Source organism: Tinamus guttatus, unplaced genomic scaffold (genome assembly GCF_059628265.1).
Source record: "Tinamus guttatus ecotype Peru unplaced genomic scaffold, ASM5962826v1 Tinamus_guttatus_pri_ptg000208l, whole genome shotgun sequence".
Classification (NCBI taxonomy): Eukaryota; Metazoa; Chordata; class Aves; order Tinamiformes; family Tinamidae; genus Tinamus; species Tinamus guttatus.
Genome location: NW_028288742.1, coordinates 8,309,726 through 8,328,247, shown reverse-complemented (window position 1 = coordinate 8,328,247; position 18,522 = coordinate 8,309,726). Strand labels below are relative to the sequence as shown.

General features: G+C 41.3%; 1 protein-coding gene across 4 annotated transcripts in view; it reads right to left on the bottom strand.

Moving 5' to 3' along the window:
- Positions 1-18,522, bottom strand: part of DAAM2 (dishevelled associated activator of morphogenesis 2) — a 188,469-nt gene that overhangs the window by 28,527 nt on the left and 141,420 nt on the right. For 3 of the 4 annotated variants that reach the window (XM_088524250.1, XM_088524251.1, XM_088524249.1), the window contains 4 exons: positions 17,450-17,767; positions 10,583-10,690; positions 7,653-7,685; positions 3,991-4,097 (listed from right to left, as the gene is read on the bottom strand). In XM_088524250.1, coding sequence (XP_088380376.1) covers positions 3,991-4,097; positions 7,653-7,685; positions 10,583-10,690; positions 17,450-17,767 — 566 coding nt within the window. The remainder of the gene's footprint in view (positions 1-3,990; positions 4,098-7,652; positions 7,686-10,582; positions 10,691-17,449; positions 17,768-18,522) is intronic. The other variant, XM_088524252.1, reaches the window with a different exon arrangement.

Sequence of the window (18,522 nt, the reverse complement as noted above, 5' to 3'; positions counted from 1 at the left end):
AAGAAACAAGTTTTTCCTTTCTTTTACTTCTTTAGAGACAATTTGCAAGTCATCAAGCTACTCTGCATTCAAATGCTCAAACTCTATTAAGGAGAACCTGAGAATGGCTAACTTCCCAAAGCAAGCAGAGCAAAACAGAAACAATTTTGGGACCCCACAAACTACAGCTCCAAGCTGATGAGATGGTGGTTTGTCCTGTAGTGCAGACGGGGCTTGGCCAGTTCTGATCTAAGACAGGATGCCACTGGCTAATATGTTCAATTTAAACTTGGGGTTTATCGTGCTCTGAATAGCAGTTAGAGAGTTTATAAAGAGCCATAATTTAGAGAGGGAGCAAACGGAAGCACAGAGAGACTGGTACTGGCTGTGTAGCTTGTACCCTAAATGTCTGGACTGAAACAGTGTGGAAGCACCAAGGAGGCAGAGTTATGTGAGAAAATGTGCTTTAGCATCTATTTGAAAATGCTGCACTACTCCCTTTTTCCTTACTGACAGATGCCCGAAGTTACAAACATTGATAAAGATGCCTGCTAACCCTGATTCTCAATGTCTAACTACAGTCATGTTCACATTTAAAACTCTTTTTGTGCAGTCAGTTTCTACCTTTTGCTAGTATTGTATTTATGACATTTTGCCAGTACTCACTTTCCAGGTCTTGAGAGGGTTACAGCTGACCAGCTGGGCCACAGCAGTAGCAAACACATCTCAGAACAACTCTAACATTATAATGATTTTGCCAGGATCTTAACAAAGAAACTTGCTCAAGAAAGTCTCACTCAGTTCAGCCTTCTCCTTAGTGACATAACCTCTCCAGAGCAATTCTCAGAGCAAGACTACAAGAAGTACGTCTTGGGCATAAGCTAGTGTAAACAAATGGTACAACAAAAATACTACTCATTACTTAAGTAATGGACCAAGATACAAGCCATATTGGTGAGAGAGATCAGAGAAACTTCCAGCTGAGAGGTGAAGGCAGGGAAGCACATGGATCTGGAAAGGCTCTTCCAGACCACATAAGTTGGACAATAAATCTCTAGTCTGCTGGAAACCGAAGACATCAGGAAAATCATGAGGGATAGCAATTTTCCGATGTGACAAAAATAAGTGCATGTTGGAAACACCATTAAGAAAGCCAAACTCAAGACTGGTGGAAGTATGGACTGACCACAGACAGATGGTTCCATGTCCTCATTGAAATATGGCCTGCTGGAAATACTGTGAGATAAACTGATCTAAAGCCCACTTGAACCTTTTACAGTTGGGCTATGGGACAAAGTGGGGTTCTGGATCCATCAAACTCCATAACACAGGGACAATTACACACTCCCACTGCAGGAAAACTAAGAGATGTGGCTATCAAGTAGCTGAAAGAGAGCTTTTATGAAAATAGAGAGGAGAATAGGGAGGAAGGCTTAGAAATCTTTTAAATGTCAGCAAAAATCATCTAACAATTCAATTTTCATCCCTTTTCAGTTCACCCTGCTCTAGTCTCTCTGTGAAAGAGGAAAAACATCTATTTCTTACTCTAGCTAGGTTTTGGCTTGTTGGACCATATGAAATATGAGCTCTGCCTGACCCCTTCTAACACAGTGTTAGTAAAACAAAAACATTCGAGTAGTGGAGGGAAAGAAAACCCAACCCATGCAGCTATTTTACTTTAAAGGACACGACAGTTTAGTGTAAACAAAGGGGGAATAAACTACAGGGATATAAGCACAGTAAGAGTCAATTGGAAACAGCTGTTGGCAGATCGGGGCAACCTGAAAGACGGGGCTGCAGCTCAGGGTTGTACAAATTCTCTTTGTTTGTCACCATTTTTAAATCTCTTCTCACTGCATGTGTGTGCACACCCACATGCATACATGTGTAAGGTGCACTCTAGGAGCAGCAGGGGCATGGCAGCAGCCAGGGATCACTTGGCTGGGAGTCTCTCCTCCTCAGGAAAGGAAAACAAATGTAAAGGAGGAAGAAGCAGAGTTATGAAAAAAAACTGCAAAAGGGTCATAAAATCCTTTCGATTATCATCTGCAGCCAATTCCCCAGTTGGTAGCTTTAATGATAGAACTATAAAAACAAAGATCAGAAAAAGGTATGAATGTAGAGGTGCCATTTTAGTTCCCAAAGAGTTTTGCTCCCATAGTGACCTGCAGGTACAGGTCTGGGGAGGAGTATCAATCCTAGGTGAAGATGTAAGATTTTCCTGACATCCTGGGCCTTAATGCTGTTCAATCCAAATGTTAATGATCTAAGACAGTGACAGGCCTTGTGACAGGCCCTTCCCATAGCATAGCACAGTAAAGTTAACAAGGCACCATACAAACCTGTGTGCTCCTTAGGGACAGTGAGCTCAGTCTCCAAAAGCATTCATCATTCATGCTAGGTCTGCTAACAATAAGATTGGGATATCTCTCACTAGAGTAGCTGACAGTCATAAAACATTTTTTCATCTCTGGTTTCATCTCTGGTCCTGACTAGCAAGTCGAGGTGGGCTGGCTTGGCAGCACACCTGCAGCCAGCACATCCTGTATACCCTGTAGTGCAAGATTTATGCTTCAAGGCCACTTTGCTAAGGACAGCAGAAGGGAAGATAAAGTACAGAGACTTTCCCTTTCACGTTTGAGAGAGGATTCCTGTCAATTAAGGGTAAGACAGACTTGCGAGGCAGAAGAGGTGAACAGCAGAAAGACATGCACTGCTGCTGCCCACACTGCTCTTGTTTTGGCGATCTAAAATGTCTAAAAATAAACATTTAGTATCATCCCAAAACATGGGCCATCTCCCTGGATCCTCCTCAGCCCAACCACCCACACACATTACAATGTCACTCTAGGAAATGTTCCATGTGCTTACACGAGTTAATCTGAACCTCAGACACACTTCAGCAGGTCTGTCAAACAGCATGAAAATCCTGTTGCCCCTCTACCTCCCCCCTCCCTGTGCCCCAGGCTGCAGTCAGCTGCCAACACCAGCAAAGACACGCAATAGGCAACTACTGCAGAGACAGAAATGTAAACCTTCCCCTATAGCTGGTTTAGATGGGGCAGGGGGTCCTGTTGACATTCAGGCTAATGCCACATAAGTAGCATAATGAGAGCCTCCATGGGTTTCACTAAGCAATGGAAAGAACTCATTCCAGTCCCGGTGGTCTGGCTGCAGCTTTGCTTTTAACCATTAGCTTGCTAGGGCACACAAGCAATCATATCCATATGAGCCTGCATTTTCTGCTGATCAATGAAACAGTTTTCTTGCTCAGCACTGCCACAACTTTCCCAGGGCTTCTCTCCAGCCCCGCTGTTGGCTTTCCCCTGCCAGGAAAGGCCAGTGCAGATGGCAGACCTAGCAGATTAGTATCTGGGCAGATCTGCTGTCCTGTGACATGCATCCAGCACAGCCCTCATCTTGGTAGAAAGGCATGAAAATCATGCGGAGGACCCTGATGTCACAGCGTTGGAAGACATAAGCAGGAACATGCAAAGGTATCTTCTGGCTTTCAAAACTTATAAAGATGAGATGTAATTCTTGAGTATCTCTAACATTTACCACAGCCAGAAATGTCAAAGATCAACTCCACTTTCAGCAATGATGCATCTTAGGGAGATACTCAGAGGAACATTTAGAAAAACAGACAGAACAGAGCCATGTGACACACATAGAGCATAGGGAAACACATCACTTAGAAGGAAGTGGCAGCACTGCCAACTAGCTGCTTTCATCTGCCTACAAGTGCTGATTGGTTTTTGATCATGAAAGTCTTCAAATGCTTCCTAGCTTTTATGTCTATATTTTTAATGTACAAAATGTGTATGTACTGACTGAGCTAACACTTCACAGAGGTAGGTGCTTTTATGATACAGCAAGAGAGGTATCTCTGAATCTCTGCACAGGTGTTACCAGTAGATCTAGGTGAGAAAATGAACATGTTCATATGTTTAAGTCTTGCCTTTACATTAACCACAGCATACACTGTGAGCTAAGGCTTTGCACACTTACTTGGAAAGGAGAATGACACAATTCTGGGCCCTCCGGCCATCAATCACAGAGAGCTCTTTCACCTTTCGTGTGGAGAGGTAAAGGTCTTCTGTTGAACCCATCTCTTTCTGCATATAATTCAAAAGTGGGGGGAAAACAATCAGTATCATGTTTTTCCTTGTCTACTCACCCAACACCAATATACTGTGTGCAATGGACAAAAAAAAGCCATCCCGACTTTATAGGAAAATCCACCCACATGGCAGGAATAGAACACAAGGAAGACAGAAAACACACACGCAGATCCTGTATTACTAGACAAACCAAAGCCATTCATTATCTCCTGTAAGATCATCTTGGTTTGCAAATACTAGCTCTGATTCTGATCTATTGGACTCACTTCACTAGCAGTTATATGAGTGTAAAATGGCATGACAGGAAACCTGAACACGTTATGGTAGAGCCCGCTGATGTCACAGGACATTGCTTAGAAGATGCCGCCTACAGAGGTTACATGGCATTTTTGAAAGGTTGAAGACCAGCAAGAAAAAAGCCTTCCACCACCTTCTAAGGCTGTTACTGGTACATGGACCAGTCCAATCCACATCATATGAAAGACGTAAATAGTAGGGCAAGATGGCATTCATCCGACCACATGTAGATGTGACCATTTAGTAAGCTACCTCTGAGCTAGCCTCCCCTTTTAAAAGCAAATTATTACCATTAATCAGAGAGAAGTAATTCTTTTTCAAAGGGGTCTGTAAGTTCCTTCTGTCAAATTCATCACCTGGAAAAACTCTAGAAAGAAGAATTCAGCACACAGACAGAAACTAACTGCAGATGTACTTGCACCGTCCAGGAGCTTCTGTCTCCCTGTCCTGCCTACACACCAGAGTCATAGGACTTGCTGCACTTCCAGAGATTGGCTTTCTTTATGTACTTTGAGTGTCTTTCAACAATTCCCTAAAGCATGATGACACAAAGTGATAATCCTGGAAAATAGATCTCTATTTCCATCTCCCATTTCTCTACTGGTAACAGGACAGTATTTTCCCAAGTAGTTGCTGCTGGAACCACTTCAAAATGTCTTTCCATCATATGCATATTGTCATACCTAGAGATTTTGGCATAATCAATATAATCTAGTTTTGAATGCATCCATCAAATGAACAATGTGACTTCTTTCTTGGGACGTAAGAGCAAGCAAGATGGACCAGGGGGTCTATCTATCCCAGTATCCTGTCTCTAAGAGCAACCAATGGAAATGGAGTAAGACATACAATAAGACATACACAATATACCACAGCATACAGTGGCACTTCCAGAATTCACTTTCAGCACCAAAAGCTCTGCAGCTCAGGGCTTACGCACATCAGCCTCTGATTTAACTTATTAATTGCTAATCTGAAGTTTTTGAAGGGTTTACTACTCTCCTGATTCATTCACTTTAAAAGATTTTGACACCAATGTATTTGACAGTTAAAAGTAAGTCACAGAGATTCATCCTGCTGTTTATAATTTAATTTCTGGGTATATTCCCCCTACATGAGCCTATGTTGTTCCTGGATATACAAAGGATTTATACAGCCATGCACAAATGTGCTGCAGTGACCCACCACCAAAATCGAGTATCATTTATAAACAAGTATAGTGTACCAGCTGCAGACACATACACACACATACACTACAGTAATGCTGGAGGTACTCAGAACATATCTTTTTTTTTTTTTTTTTTCTGATAGAAAAAGATCGTAATGCTACTGGTTACATCAAAGAGAGCTTCCAGGGTGGAAGGTCATGGCAGGAATAAAGGGGCATTTGGCAAGTTTATGAGTTAGAGATTGTAACTAACAACTAACAAAGATGGAAAGCAGTGCACTCCCAGGACATCATATCTGACGTGCAGAGATGACAAAGTTTTCCAGAGTTTCCTCAATTTGTCAGGAGGATGGAAGAGGAACAGGAAGATAAACAGCTATGGAGCATCAAAAGGCAAAAAAGTTTTCGATTGGTCTGTGCTTTGCTTCTGGTTTATAAGCTTTACTGCAGCTCACTAGCTAACACTTGCAGACAAGCACACCTGGCAAACATTACCAGTACCTACCCCGCAGTAAAAACAAACAAACAAACAAAACCCCACAATTGTTCGAGGTGTTCACTGTGCTCTGGGTTTGTCTTCAGGTGATCTTCCTAAAGACACGCAGCAATCCTAACCCTCAAACTTCAATACAGATGAATACTTGAACTATTCAGACAGCCACTCCTTGGTCATAACTGGGCCAGTCCAATCTAAAAATATATTCTCTTTTACTCATAATGAGGAGAGAGATTTTTATAGATACGTCGGGTTGCATGTAAGCAAAAGCAGATGAGGCCTCGGGTGACTGCAAGTTTAGTTGAAGGAAGACAGATTGTATATGAACTATCTTAAACGTAGAAGAAAAGGAGTGAGGGGGCAGTAGCGATCAGTTTCTGTCAGCTAGGCCAAGCAGACAAATTAAGAATAGTTGGACCTGCTTTCAGCCTAGCAGACAAAGTCCTTAAGTCCTACTCCATATTTTTATTAACTTTTCATGTGGGACAACCTTTTGTTTTGTTCTTCAAAGAGAAGATTTGAGATATTAATTACAAATTCAAAAATCATTAAAAAAACATCTTTGTTGGTATGACCAAAGATGTGGAACATGTTCCATAGATTGCAGTTCTGCTTCAAACATAGTTTGGTCTTGGTGATCTGCAAAACATATAATCTGGTACCGCTGTAGCACACTAGGTTTCAGTAATTATCAATACTTTAGGGAACTATTTCTACTACACAGACCTGTTTCATCGTCTGCCTTGTCATGATGAAAACCAGTAAATGGCCCAGGGCCACATAGCTTTCCCCAGTGACAGAGGTTCTGACCAGACATTCCAATCACAGTTCCCTGAGCGGTCATGGTGAGGACTGCTATTTTCCATATTTTCCAAATTCACCAGGGTTGCTTGTGTTGACACCTGAACCTATCGAGAGCCTTGCTCTTCCCAAAAGTGTCTGCCATGATGAATAAAGTGGGAGGCTGCCAGTTTGAAGACACATAGGCAGTCTGTTCTCTTTGCTTCATTCAAACACCATCTCTGTCTTTCACTGAGTTTTCTAAGGGTTTTGACAGTCCTGAATGAAGTAGACTTCCCTCCAGTCTAACCCTTATACTTTTTAACTGACACAAAGCCTTCTTCCCAACCTTTTACAAGAAGAAAGTTTTTCTTTATCGGGAAGTTTCTGGCTAGTGAACAAATCTGGAGACTTCAATCCTGTCTGAAGTAGAAGTATCACAGATGGGAAGAGTGCCCTACAGCCCAACAGAGAGACTGTTACTATAGTTAAGGAAGAGTCCACATCCACTTTTTGGTCTTTTTGCTTAGGATCATCAAAAGTGGACTACAAAGACACCAGCAGAAACTAGAGACAAACAGCTAATTGGAAGAACAAGAACTGTTCCTTCCTATCACAGAACTAATACAATTACCAGAGCTAATACAACTAAAAAAATCATTTTTTACCGCCTTCCCCACCCAAAAAGCAGACATGGATGGACATATAAAAGACTGGCATGAGATGCGCCCACAGCACAGCATGGCATGGGAAGGGATTCATCCTCCACACACTGCGAGGGGACCAGGAGGCAGACAGTGATACTCACCTGCTTGCAGGAGGAGGGGTTAGTTAGCAGGTCCTATGCAGGCAGCAGCCGCAAATAACAAAGAAGGAAACATGCCAAAATCAGTCAGAGAAAAAGATACCCAGTTCAACAAGGCAGCTGAATTTAGAAACACACTGTATTCTAAAAGAATAAAATGCTTAGTAGCTAATACTGGACCAGATGGTTTAAAGGCATTTCAGCATTTCTTTGCATATTTTAAGCCAGCAGGTGTTGGGAAATTAGAGTTTTAGATCTCTTTCTTTCTGAAATGAAAACAAATCAGTCTCCAAATCATACATTCCCTCCGTCTTGAAATATTGATTAGAATGATGCTTAAAACCTTTACAAATCTAGTCCAGAGCCTTATTGAAAGAATTGCCAAGGTTAAAATTTGAGGGTCAGTTCTCCTCTCCTGATGTGCAGGCACGGTTTACCATTAATATGAACAATTTGTTTTAATAGCACATTTTACTGTTGAACGACTTTTAGCCAAGTCTCTCAAAAGTATTCAGTAACTACTAAACAAGTCTCACAGCATGACTGCGTGATAGACATCGATTATTTCATATCATATTCCATACTACAGGAAAAATCACATCACTGAATCAAAAGGTCAATATTATACAGTCAGATTGTAGCAAAGTCAAAAGACAAGTGTGAGAACTTTGGTCCAGCATTCTGAACACTGGATAATTTTGCTTTCCCTCATAGCCACAAAAAAAAAAAAAAAAAAGTGTGGGGCTTGAGAGAGGAGAACAGACGCTTTGTCATTAAAAATTAAGAAGAAAAAAGAAAAGATGATGATTAATATAAATTAATATATTTTTTCCAGTTTAGGAAAAAAAATATGAAGAAATGTTAACAACAGCAAAGAAAGAAATCTCTTCATCTGCACTCTTTCTACATTTCAGATGCAAAAGAGCGAGGCTTTTCTTTGACATTTTTCTTTACAGGCATTTGGATGAAGTTTAAAAGTCACAAACCCAGGGTAAACACATACTTGGCCAGAGCAGAGTATTTCCAAAAAAATAAAAGAGAAGAAAAGACTAAGTGTGAAGCAACTGGAAAAGTCCTCATAGGATTTTGATTCAAAAGTAATTTTGGTTGCCTGGCCTTTAAAGAAGTGAAAATTGATGAGGATTTGTTGACTGGAATCCAGTTTGCATTAGGTTGAATATGGATGAAAAAAGAAAATATTAAATAGAGTAATAACAATGGAATATCTGAAGAAAAAATAAAGGAGTGTAAAGACAAAATGAAAGCTGGAATGGTATCAATGCACCTAAGTATGGAAAAAAAAAAAAAAAAAAAAAAGAGCAGCTTACATAAGTGATAACCTAGTGTCCGGAGTCACTGCCATAAAGTATTTTTAATAAGGATGTAAAATGACTATTCTGAGGCCCACAGAGGTCACTCTGAGATGATGGCTCCGTTCCAATGGGAGGGGGTCAGGGTCAGGTTAGTTTACAGTCGAATAGACCAGACTGCTTTTCAATGGTTGGTAATGCAGCCATAAATGTTATGTTTCTAACTGAGACCTGGCAGATCAGGATAGCTTAAGTATGGGATTTTAAGGCCAAAAGGAGGCAAGGCTTTGAAAGGTCATTTCTAGTGTGCAAACCTACAATGTCTGCCCCTGAAATGCTATGTGTTCACACAAAATCACTGCAATGGAATAGTACCTGAATGCTGCTAAGGCTGCTGTTGTGCAAGTGACAGAGCCCAGCTACATGCAGGTAACTGAGAGCTCACTGCTACATCTACGCTGGTGGCGCAATGCCTAAATTCAATCTGATACAGCCACCCACTATGAACCAAGTTCTTACTTCAGTGAATGAGATTTAACTGGAAGAGAAAGAGGGATGCACAGAAACAGCGTCAGCTATTTCCAAGAGCCGAATGAAAAGTGAAATCCCATTGCACAGTGGGCGACATCACATTTTTCACAGTTCAAGTTGGGATGCTTATCTACATAGCTTCAAGCTAGTAAATCAGAAGAGTTATTCATTAAATTTATTAAATTAATCATTAGAGGGAAAAAATGACAGAGAGAATGAGAAAGAGAAAGGAGGGAGCAGATGCAAAAGTCCAAAGACAAGAGTTTCATTTATTAATCTTAAGGTTCTGTGTAAGTTAATCATAACAACAATGAAGTAATCAGCATTGTTATAAGGTTTAATCATAAGGGCTGTTTATGGCAATCATATCTAACTCTTTGCCTAAAGAGGCAGAGCAATAATCTGATTCTGCAGAGTGCGAAATACTGAATTTTTCCAAACATATTCCAAACGCAAAGGAAAGCTGGGGGAGTTCAGGGAGTGTAGGTACAGTCCCTCTCCTGCTAAATTTCATTCAGTGGAGACCGACAGATTGAAGGTGACTTGCCTTCCAAGAAAAAGAGGAGGAGAAAAAGACATGCTAATAAATGACTACTTTTAAAGTATGTTGTTTGTGTTATAATCTGTAATTCAGACAGTTTCTGTCACCTAGCCAGTTGGGTCAAAAGGCTGTCCAAGGGAGAGAGAAAAAAAAGAAAAGACAAAGAAAGAGATATTTGAGATATTTGATTGCTCAGTACTCAGGCAACTACAGACTTTGTGCTTAGTTGAATAAAATAAATAGAAAGACAGCGATCAAGTTTGAATATAAAGTTGAGGAGCATTTGGAAGCTGGTAGTTGCTGAGGTCAAACTGAGCATCCCCTGCTAGGGGCTGGTGTCACAAAGAGCTGCCCATTGGTATTAAGTATGCTGATAACAGAAGGTTATACTCTGCCCAGTAAGCCTCAGTCTTGTGATTTTTTTGAACAGTGGCAGAGGAACAGACAATGCAGCCTGACTGGAGGTGGCAAGGACCTAGGTCACTGCAATGTGGACCATCCTCCTTCAGAAACTCCAGAAGAACAAGGTGTGGGAAAGAGTCCCCGCCTACCTGGTGTCTCTGATATGCTGAGAACATCTTTTCAAAATCTTCTAGATCCAGCACCTTGAATGCCTTTAAATCATCAATCTCATTCCAGATTGTGCCATGGATCCTCTCCTGGAGAAAAAAAAAAAAAAAAAAAGTCATATTTTAATGAGATACAGTATAGCAAAACTTCCAGCTAAGCACATCCAAATCCATTTGGACAGATCACCACTGCTATCCACTTGATGCATTCCTATACATTGCTGCTGTCATTTTAGAAGGTACATTTTATTCCTAAGGTCAAAGGAGAAAAAAAAAGGTCTTTTTTGAAAACATACTGAATATTTTGTATTCTTCACCACAGCAAGCCTCCGATGAGAGGTCACATTCGAAGATTAGCAGACCTCATCTCAACTACCATGATCTCACAGTATGTTTCCTTTCAAGAGTGGCCATCCGTTTAACGCAATGATTGTGGCCATGCTGAAAGAAGTGTCACCATCCCAAGGAAAAAGCTTAGTAAGTGCATTGATGTATGACATACCTGAGACACAAGTCTTCCCACCTGCAAATTTTGCCAGATTCTGGTGTAAATCCAAAAACTACATTATTTCTATTCTGCTTGTCTATAAAAGCAGTTTATTTATTTATTTATTTTAACTTCCAAGGCTCTGAGACTTTAACATCTAATTGTTTCCTATTATGTGATCTCCATTGTCTGTGAGTCCTTTATCAATATACACAGATCTCAAAGACTACCACAAACACAAACAGTAGAAGTTCATGTGTGATACAGTATGTGAATGTTGGAAACTCCTAGCTGTTTGGCAGATGGTGACTAGTATGGATAGAAGAAACATTGCACCTGGCAGATAAAGACCTATCCTTCAACCTTGCTCTCCACCAGCCCTGGACCAATTATACTCAAACAGTACATGAACTAGCTAATCAGCAGTCATCCTCAGCTAGCAGAAAGGCGTGGGGTCTCCTGCTCTCTCCCAACACAGTTCTCCTTGCCAGCAAAGAGGACACAATGACAGAATTACCTTTCTTTCCACTGACTGTTGAGGTGTGTGTGGTACGAGACAAGTTTTGGGCAATGTACTCATTCAGAAATGGAAAAGTTACACCTGAGAGCTGATACCGAGCTGATACCACTATCTTCCTGTTAATGTACATTTAGAGTAATGTACACACTTAGAGTGCTTTATTAAAGGGGGAAACAGTGAAGTTGCCTAAAAGGAAAAGGAATGGGGAGAAAGAATTGTAGAGACCTGAGCAAGTTCTGGAGATGAAGAGCCTGCAGAGAAGAGATGCAGAGAAAGCCGGAAACAGGAAGTGGTGGAAAAGAAACCCTCAAACTGGCTCCAGCTCTGAAGTACCTGACTTACACCTATGAAGCAAAGTGTGTTAACACTTCATTATTGGAACTAATTAGGAACAGGCTCCACTTCCCATACAAAGTCCTGAAAGGAAAGATAGAAATGTACTAAGCCACTAGGCTCAAGCAGCAGGGAAAAACACCTGATGAGAGGATGAAAGGAGAGGGAAAGAAAGGTGTGAAGTGTTCTGGTGGAAATTCCTGGCAGGGTAGACACTGTGGAGGAAAACCGACCCCCTGCCTCCAGGGGCAGCCTGTGAATGCCTGAGGACAGGGAGGCAGAGGTGCCTGACTTCTATATATATATAGCGTATATAGGACAGTATATCCTGAAAGGGAGCTGCAGCCACCTCCAAACAGGCTCAGCGGCATAATTGTAACATTCCTTACCATCAGTGTGGCCCTACTTTACATAATAGTAAAACACGAGGACCTTGTGATTAAAACAACAAGCTTGGGAAGCTCACTTTAGCCAAAGAAATAGGAGGAACAGGAAAGATAAGTTTCATTTTATCCTATTCCTAAGCTCTACTGCCAATCTCTGTCAGAAGCATCCAAGCAACGTGTTTATTCTCATTCAGTTTCCAGGCTGCCTTTATAAACCTCAGGTTATAAATCCTGAGAGTTGTGTTCAAACTTCAGAGTGCTTCTCAGAGTTCCTCACTGCTTCAGATTGCCCATCAAGCACCGGAGTAAACAATATAAGCTGGGGGAAGCCAAGCCACATGACTCCAGGAACAGCCACTGGTGTCATTAGTGGGATGAAGCCCTGAGGATACCAAGAAGCTACACACCATGTTTGAATATAACTCAAGTGACAGCTACTCATATGAATCTTGCAGATTTGCTTATCAGGCCATAAATCTCTCATGTCAGCAAAATTTCCTTATGAATGTTGGGAACAGTGAGACTGTGCTACTGAACAGGCTCATCTCATCGGGTTGCAGAGGTGGCAAAACAGGAAGTTCTGAAACCAGCAAAGGGAGCACAACAAGTAGTTATCCTGAGTATCTTCCCAGAAAAAAACAACCCAAAGACGTGAAAGTGATTCTCATTTCATCTGGATTTGCTTTAAGACCCTGGTTGAATTTAGTCCTTTATAAACTGGTTTGTACGCTACCTGAAGGAAGAAGGCAAATTCCAAAGTAGCACTCACTGTAATAGTGCAGAGATCTTTGACCCAAGTGGACAAATTTTAGCACTAAAAAAACATACCCAGTAATCCAGCCAAACTAAAAACAAGGCAGGCACAGGTATAGGCAACTTTTGTTACACAGAGCACTTGCAAAGAGGCTGTCCTTTCTACTCCTACCCTAAGCTCTGCCCTTGACTTAACTTTCATGTTACTGCCAGAAAATTTCCTACGCTGAGCTCTTCCTACTCAGCTATGGATTAACTGGCTGATAGTTCCTTGTCATCAGCCAGAGACACCAAGCGTTTTAAGAGAAACAGACTTGCAGAACGTGGTTGCTATGATAAACGACTCCCTCAGCACCATAAAAAATATTTATGGTCCCTAACTAACAGTTTAAAAATAAATTCTTTACTTCTTTCCTTTTTTCTCCCCCCTTAAAGGAAGAAAAGGTGGTCACTTAATCTGTAGCATACTTTTCACCCCCTATTTACTTATTTATTTTTACTACAAGTCTGCCAAGCTCTGTGGTTCCTCTGCTGTGCAAAGCCTTGGCCCCTTTTGAGAAGCAAATCCTAAGAACTACATTTCCCAGAGTCCTCTAGCAAAGCAGTAGCCTACACTGCTTGAGGAAACACCTCTTTAGCCAGATTAAGGGTTTACCAGCATTTCCTTCACCAAGTTGGGTTTTTGGTATGTTGCAAATAACATTTTGCTCCCCGCAAAATCCTGTGATTATGTCATTGCACCTTTTTAAAGCAGCTAAATTTATTGGGAGGCCTATCAAGATTAGAGAATGGCAGGGCTTCATGAAACTAGAAATCATACCGGTTTGTTCTCTACCATGCCTACCAAGTGATTTATTTGCCCTGCAAGATAAATAAAGACATTCTCAAGTCACCAAACTCCATCCTGTCTTAATAACCTCACACTATGTCCTTTAATCCATCCTGCAATTACAGAGACACTATGGAAACTCCAAGTGTTTTATGAATACTGGTACAGGCTATTTCCAGATATTTTAAAAATATTAACCATCAAAAAGTGAAACATATTAAAAATGATTTATCTTTCATTCCATTATCAATCTGAAAAAAAAAAGGACATCAACAAAGTGGATCTCTCAAATTTCTTTCTTGATATCTGATCCCTTTTCCTAGTTTAAGAAAACTTCACTTTGAGCAAAAATCGCATTTCTGGCATGTTTGTTAATTGAGACAGCTGTTTTATCTCACTGTAGGATTAGGCACCACCAAGGCTATTATGAGTAGCTTCACACTGAGATTTTGTAGAAATCTTTCCATTAATTTTAAATCTCTGGCAGCAGCCCTGCATCATCATCTGCACTGGTCCTTGGGCTACTTTAAGGTATAAAGTTCCAGAATTCTCTATATCATTTTCTAAAAATGAACATTTTCTGCTCACCTTCTTACTTTTTTTCCTCCCTTCTTTATTCCTATAGGGTATGTAGAACAAACACATTTCTTCTGAGATTAGCTCACACAGGTCTGTTTAGGGCAAGATAAATCAAGTTTCTTTTAGATCATCTCATCTACTGGAGTCACTTAGCAGTATCTGCCTGACTCTTAGTGGGATCTGTCTCCTCTAGCCATGAGGTAATAAAAGCCACAGTTGAAGACTGACTTAATTTACTCTGATAATTTCAAATAAATATGTTTGTATTTATTAAAAAGCTAATGATATGGATCCATTCTTCAAGAGTGCTTGAAACCACCATTTGACTAACCATAAATATCTGGTCCCTATTTGACCTTGGGTGTTGTGAAAAACCAGGGTGGGAGAGCGACTCGACTCTCCTTTCTGTCTAGAAACAAAGAAAGGAATCCTTCCAGGACATTGCAGTGGTTACAGTGCAATGTCTTTTTCTCAAAAAACAGGGATCCTTGGCACCAGCACTACTATAGAACTGTATGAATGGAATTCTCAGACAATACTGCAGTGCCCTATGAATGGATCTGTGGTGTGGAAGGGATTAGCCAGAACTCAGTCAATCTATGCATCTAAATGGCTTTGCGCTCACCATCAACCCAGATCAAAGCTAATACGAAGTCTGTAATTCCCAGAGGAAATTAGCTGGTTGGTGGTTGTTTCCTTGTTCGAAGCACGAATACTTTTCAGACAAATCTTTTCTGACTTCTCTTTCTCCGTGGCGCCCTTGGGAACTGCAGGCAATCTGTTATTGTCAACTGCTAAGAGCTAGAATATATTTGATCATTCTCATAACACCAAACAAATCAATCCTTTCTTTCCAAAGACAATACCAATACTGGGAAAAAGGTGTCATATGAATTGTCCTGCAGAACAGACGTAATTCCTCTGTAGGGAAAACCCATGACAAACAAATCCCTCTTGCCCAACCCCAACCACACTTCTCTCAGGTTCTCCTAACGTTCTCTGGCTCCATTAGGGCTGGCTGCATTTATCAAAGCTTAGAACAACGCCCCAGCACTAACTGCTTTAAGAAGGATGAACCAGACAAGATGCAGAGATACCCAAGAGATGAATAAAAGGGCTATTTGTCCTGGTTACAGCCTGGAGCTGGATCACTGCACCTCAGTATGCTGCATTGTATAGACATGCTCTTGAACTTTCTGCTAACTGGTGAAGTCCTTAATAATAATAAATCACATATGTATCAAATATTTTTTAAAATCAAATATTTTTGAGGGAAAAATTTGTGTTCATGTAAATTGGAAGCCAAGCACTGCCAAAACAACGCAACAATGCTAAATGATACTGCCAGCCTTCAGTGTCCCATGCTTGAAAACTAGAGGTATGCTGACTACTCCACGCACACACACTCCTTGCCCCAGCTGGTATGCTCAGTGCAAGTCTTTATGAATTTATGTATGACTATTTTGCTTCAGGATAAACACTGTAGAAATGCTGCAACATAAACAACATTTAAGATAAGGCCATTCAACCTACCCATGATACTTGCATTTAGAGAATTCAAACCCATGTATACAGAAGGAATGCACCCGGGAATGAAGCAGGAAGTCTGGAGCACTGATGAAGATGGCCAAAACACATTGCCTTCTCTAGCAGCCAGAGAAATTAAATAATCCCATAACAAAGTGCACCCCAAAGAACCTGGGCAAGCCACTTTTCAGTGTCTGACCACAACCTTAGCAGTTTTGCCGAGACCTTACTAGGTCACTGAAAATTCTCCAAAAGGAAAATCCCTCCCTCTTATGTCCCCTTTCCAACTATTTTGCCTTCTTCGAAATAGCATCTTTTACCCCCTTCACCACCCAGGCCTTCAATTTTATTAGCACAGCTGCCTTCACTCCTAACCAGAGGGCAGGATAAGCCTACAGTTACCGTACACTAAACAGAAACACCTGTGACTCTCTTTTTCATATACATTCATATATACATATATTAGTTATTATTTCTTTTCTTCGGAGCACTAAGTCCCATGTTCGGAAAAGGAAAATAAATCCCTGTTCTTACATTCTCTCCCACACCCCCCACGTGGCCTTGACAGACAAGCACAGACGGTGCAGCAAATATTTCACTTCACTTTATTTTAAAGAAAAGGAGAGAGGGGGAGAGAGAATTCTTGTGGCATTCCAGAGGTCCCTGGACACTCATTCCAAATGCCTGAGTTGGGCCCTGGGTGAGTTTCAGTCTAAAAGAGAACCTGGGTTTCTAGGCAGACATCCAAGCTCAACACAGACACTTTTTTTCTTTCTAAATCAGTTAAAAAAAATTAAGACTAAAAGAGAAATGGAGGAAAAAACATAGAAAAGAAATAGAAGTGGAGGGGCAGGAGAGGAGACTGAGGTAATAGAAAATGTGTGCAAAAGGAGTAATCCAAATCCTATCTCTCTCTTTTTTTTTTTTTTTTTTTTTTTGGCTTATCTGGAGTTTTATTTGCAAGGTAAAGAGCAGTAACCTTGCAAGAGGGCTGCTTCCTTACAACCATGAACGAATGGTGAGGAAAAACAGGCCACCATGCCCTCCTCAACAATTGCTCCTTCCCGGGTAGAGGAGACTGTTTCTGGAGCTGTTTCTCACTGGGTTCTGCTCACATTGGCTCCAGACTTCCTTCTCCTTGATGCAAAAATGAGGGCAGCTCTGGCACAAGAGCCCTGGTGATGTCTGATGGCTTACAGCATCTGGTCCCACTGCAGCTGTGCTGAACCAACAGTATCCCCTGACTTACTGCTGATGAATCTAACATGTACCTTGGTCACCACAGATGTGTTGTACTGCTAGACAATTGGTGAAACTCCCTCAAAACAGTTATTGACTCCTACTGACTACTAAAAGCCACTAAATCACTGGCTTCTGTCACCTTGTGCTTCACAGCATCAGTCAACACGGCTGCATTTGGCAATTAAGTTCTTACCTCGCTCAGTTTAGCCCAGTTGAAGGATTTCAGGGGGTGTGAAGGCTGTGGGATAGATTTCTTCTTCAGGCTGGTGCCACTGCTGCTGAAGGTGGTTGTTGGAGGGGGAGCCATGCCCATGCTGAAGAAAGGTGGTGCTCCTGGTGGGGGAGGAGGTCCTCCTGGAGGAGGTGGTGGAGCAGGAGGAGGGGGACAACTGGAGAAAGGCAGAGGGGGTGGCAGTGGAGGCAAATTCTCTGACATGAGAGAAGAGGACAAAGCTAATGGGCCACCAGGAGGGGGTGGCGGTGGGGGTGGGAAAGAAATGCTGCCACCTTGCTGAAAAATAAAAAAAAAAAACAACACACAGAAAAAGAAAGCAAACAGTTTAAAACATAAAATAACTCCACGTTGCCAGCTGATATGATTTTATTACAAGTCTCAAAATATTTGGTGTTTTCTTTAAAACCTCCTGCACCCAAAGCCATGCAATAAAGGGAGGAATCTCAGCTTTCATTTCAGAGAAAGTTTCAAGCCCCTAAAGCTGAGGAAAAGAGCTTGAAAAAAGGAACCATAAATGGCTCAGAAAAGCAGAAAGCTAGTAAAAGAAGCCAAAATGTATTATTTTCTCCTTATGTATGAAAAAAAGATAAAAGTTCAATCTTGTAAACTTTTGAACTCCTGGGTTTTGAACCTGAGCATTTGAAATACTGAATACCTGTGATTAAGACTACAGTAACACAAAGTGGGAGAAGGGAGGAGGGGGTGAACCCCGTTCTCTGCAGCGTCTAACTCCTCAGTTCTATGTCCTGCTGAGTCAAGGCTCAGGCACACTATGAGGAGAGATGCAGCAGCAAGCAGGAGCAGCTGCAAATGTCACTTCTGCAAAGTTCCAAGGCAGTGCAGGCCCTCTTGACACATGACATGGGTCCTGTTTCTCCACTAAAATCCACTTTAATATCTGTGAGATATCTCTTTGTTCTAGTAGAATAACAAACAGGGCCACGTATCACACCCACTCAGCAGTAAAAAATTATGGCTAGAGGAGGACACATGTACCTCAGTAATTCTCAAATAGCTCAAAGCAAGGGCTG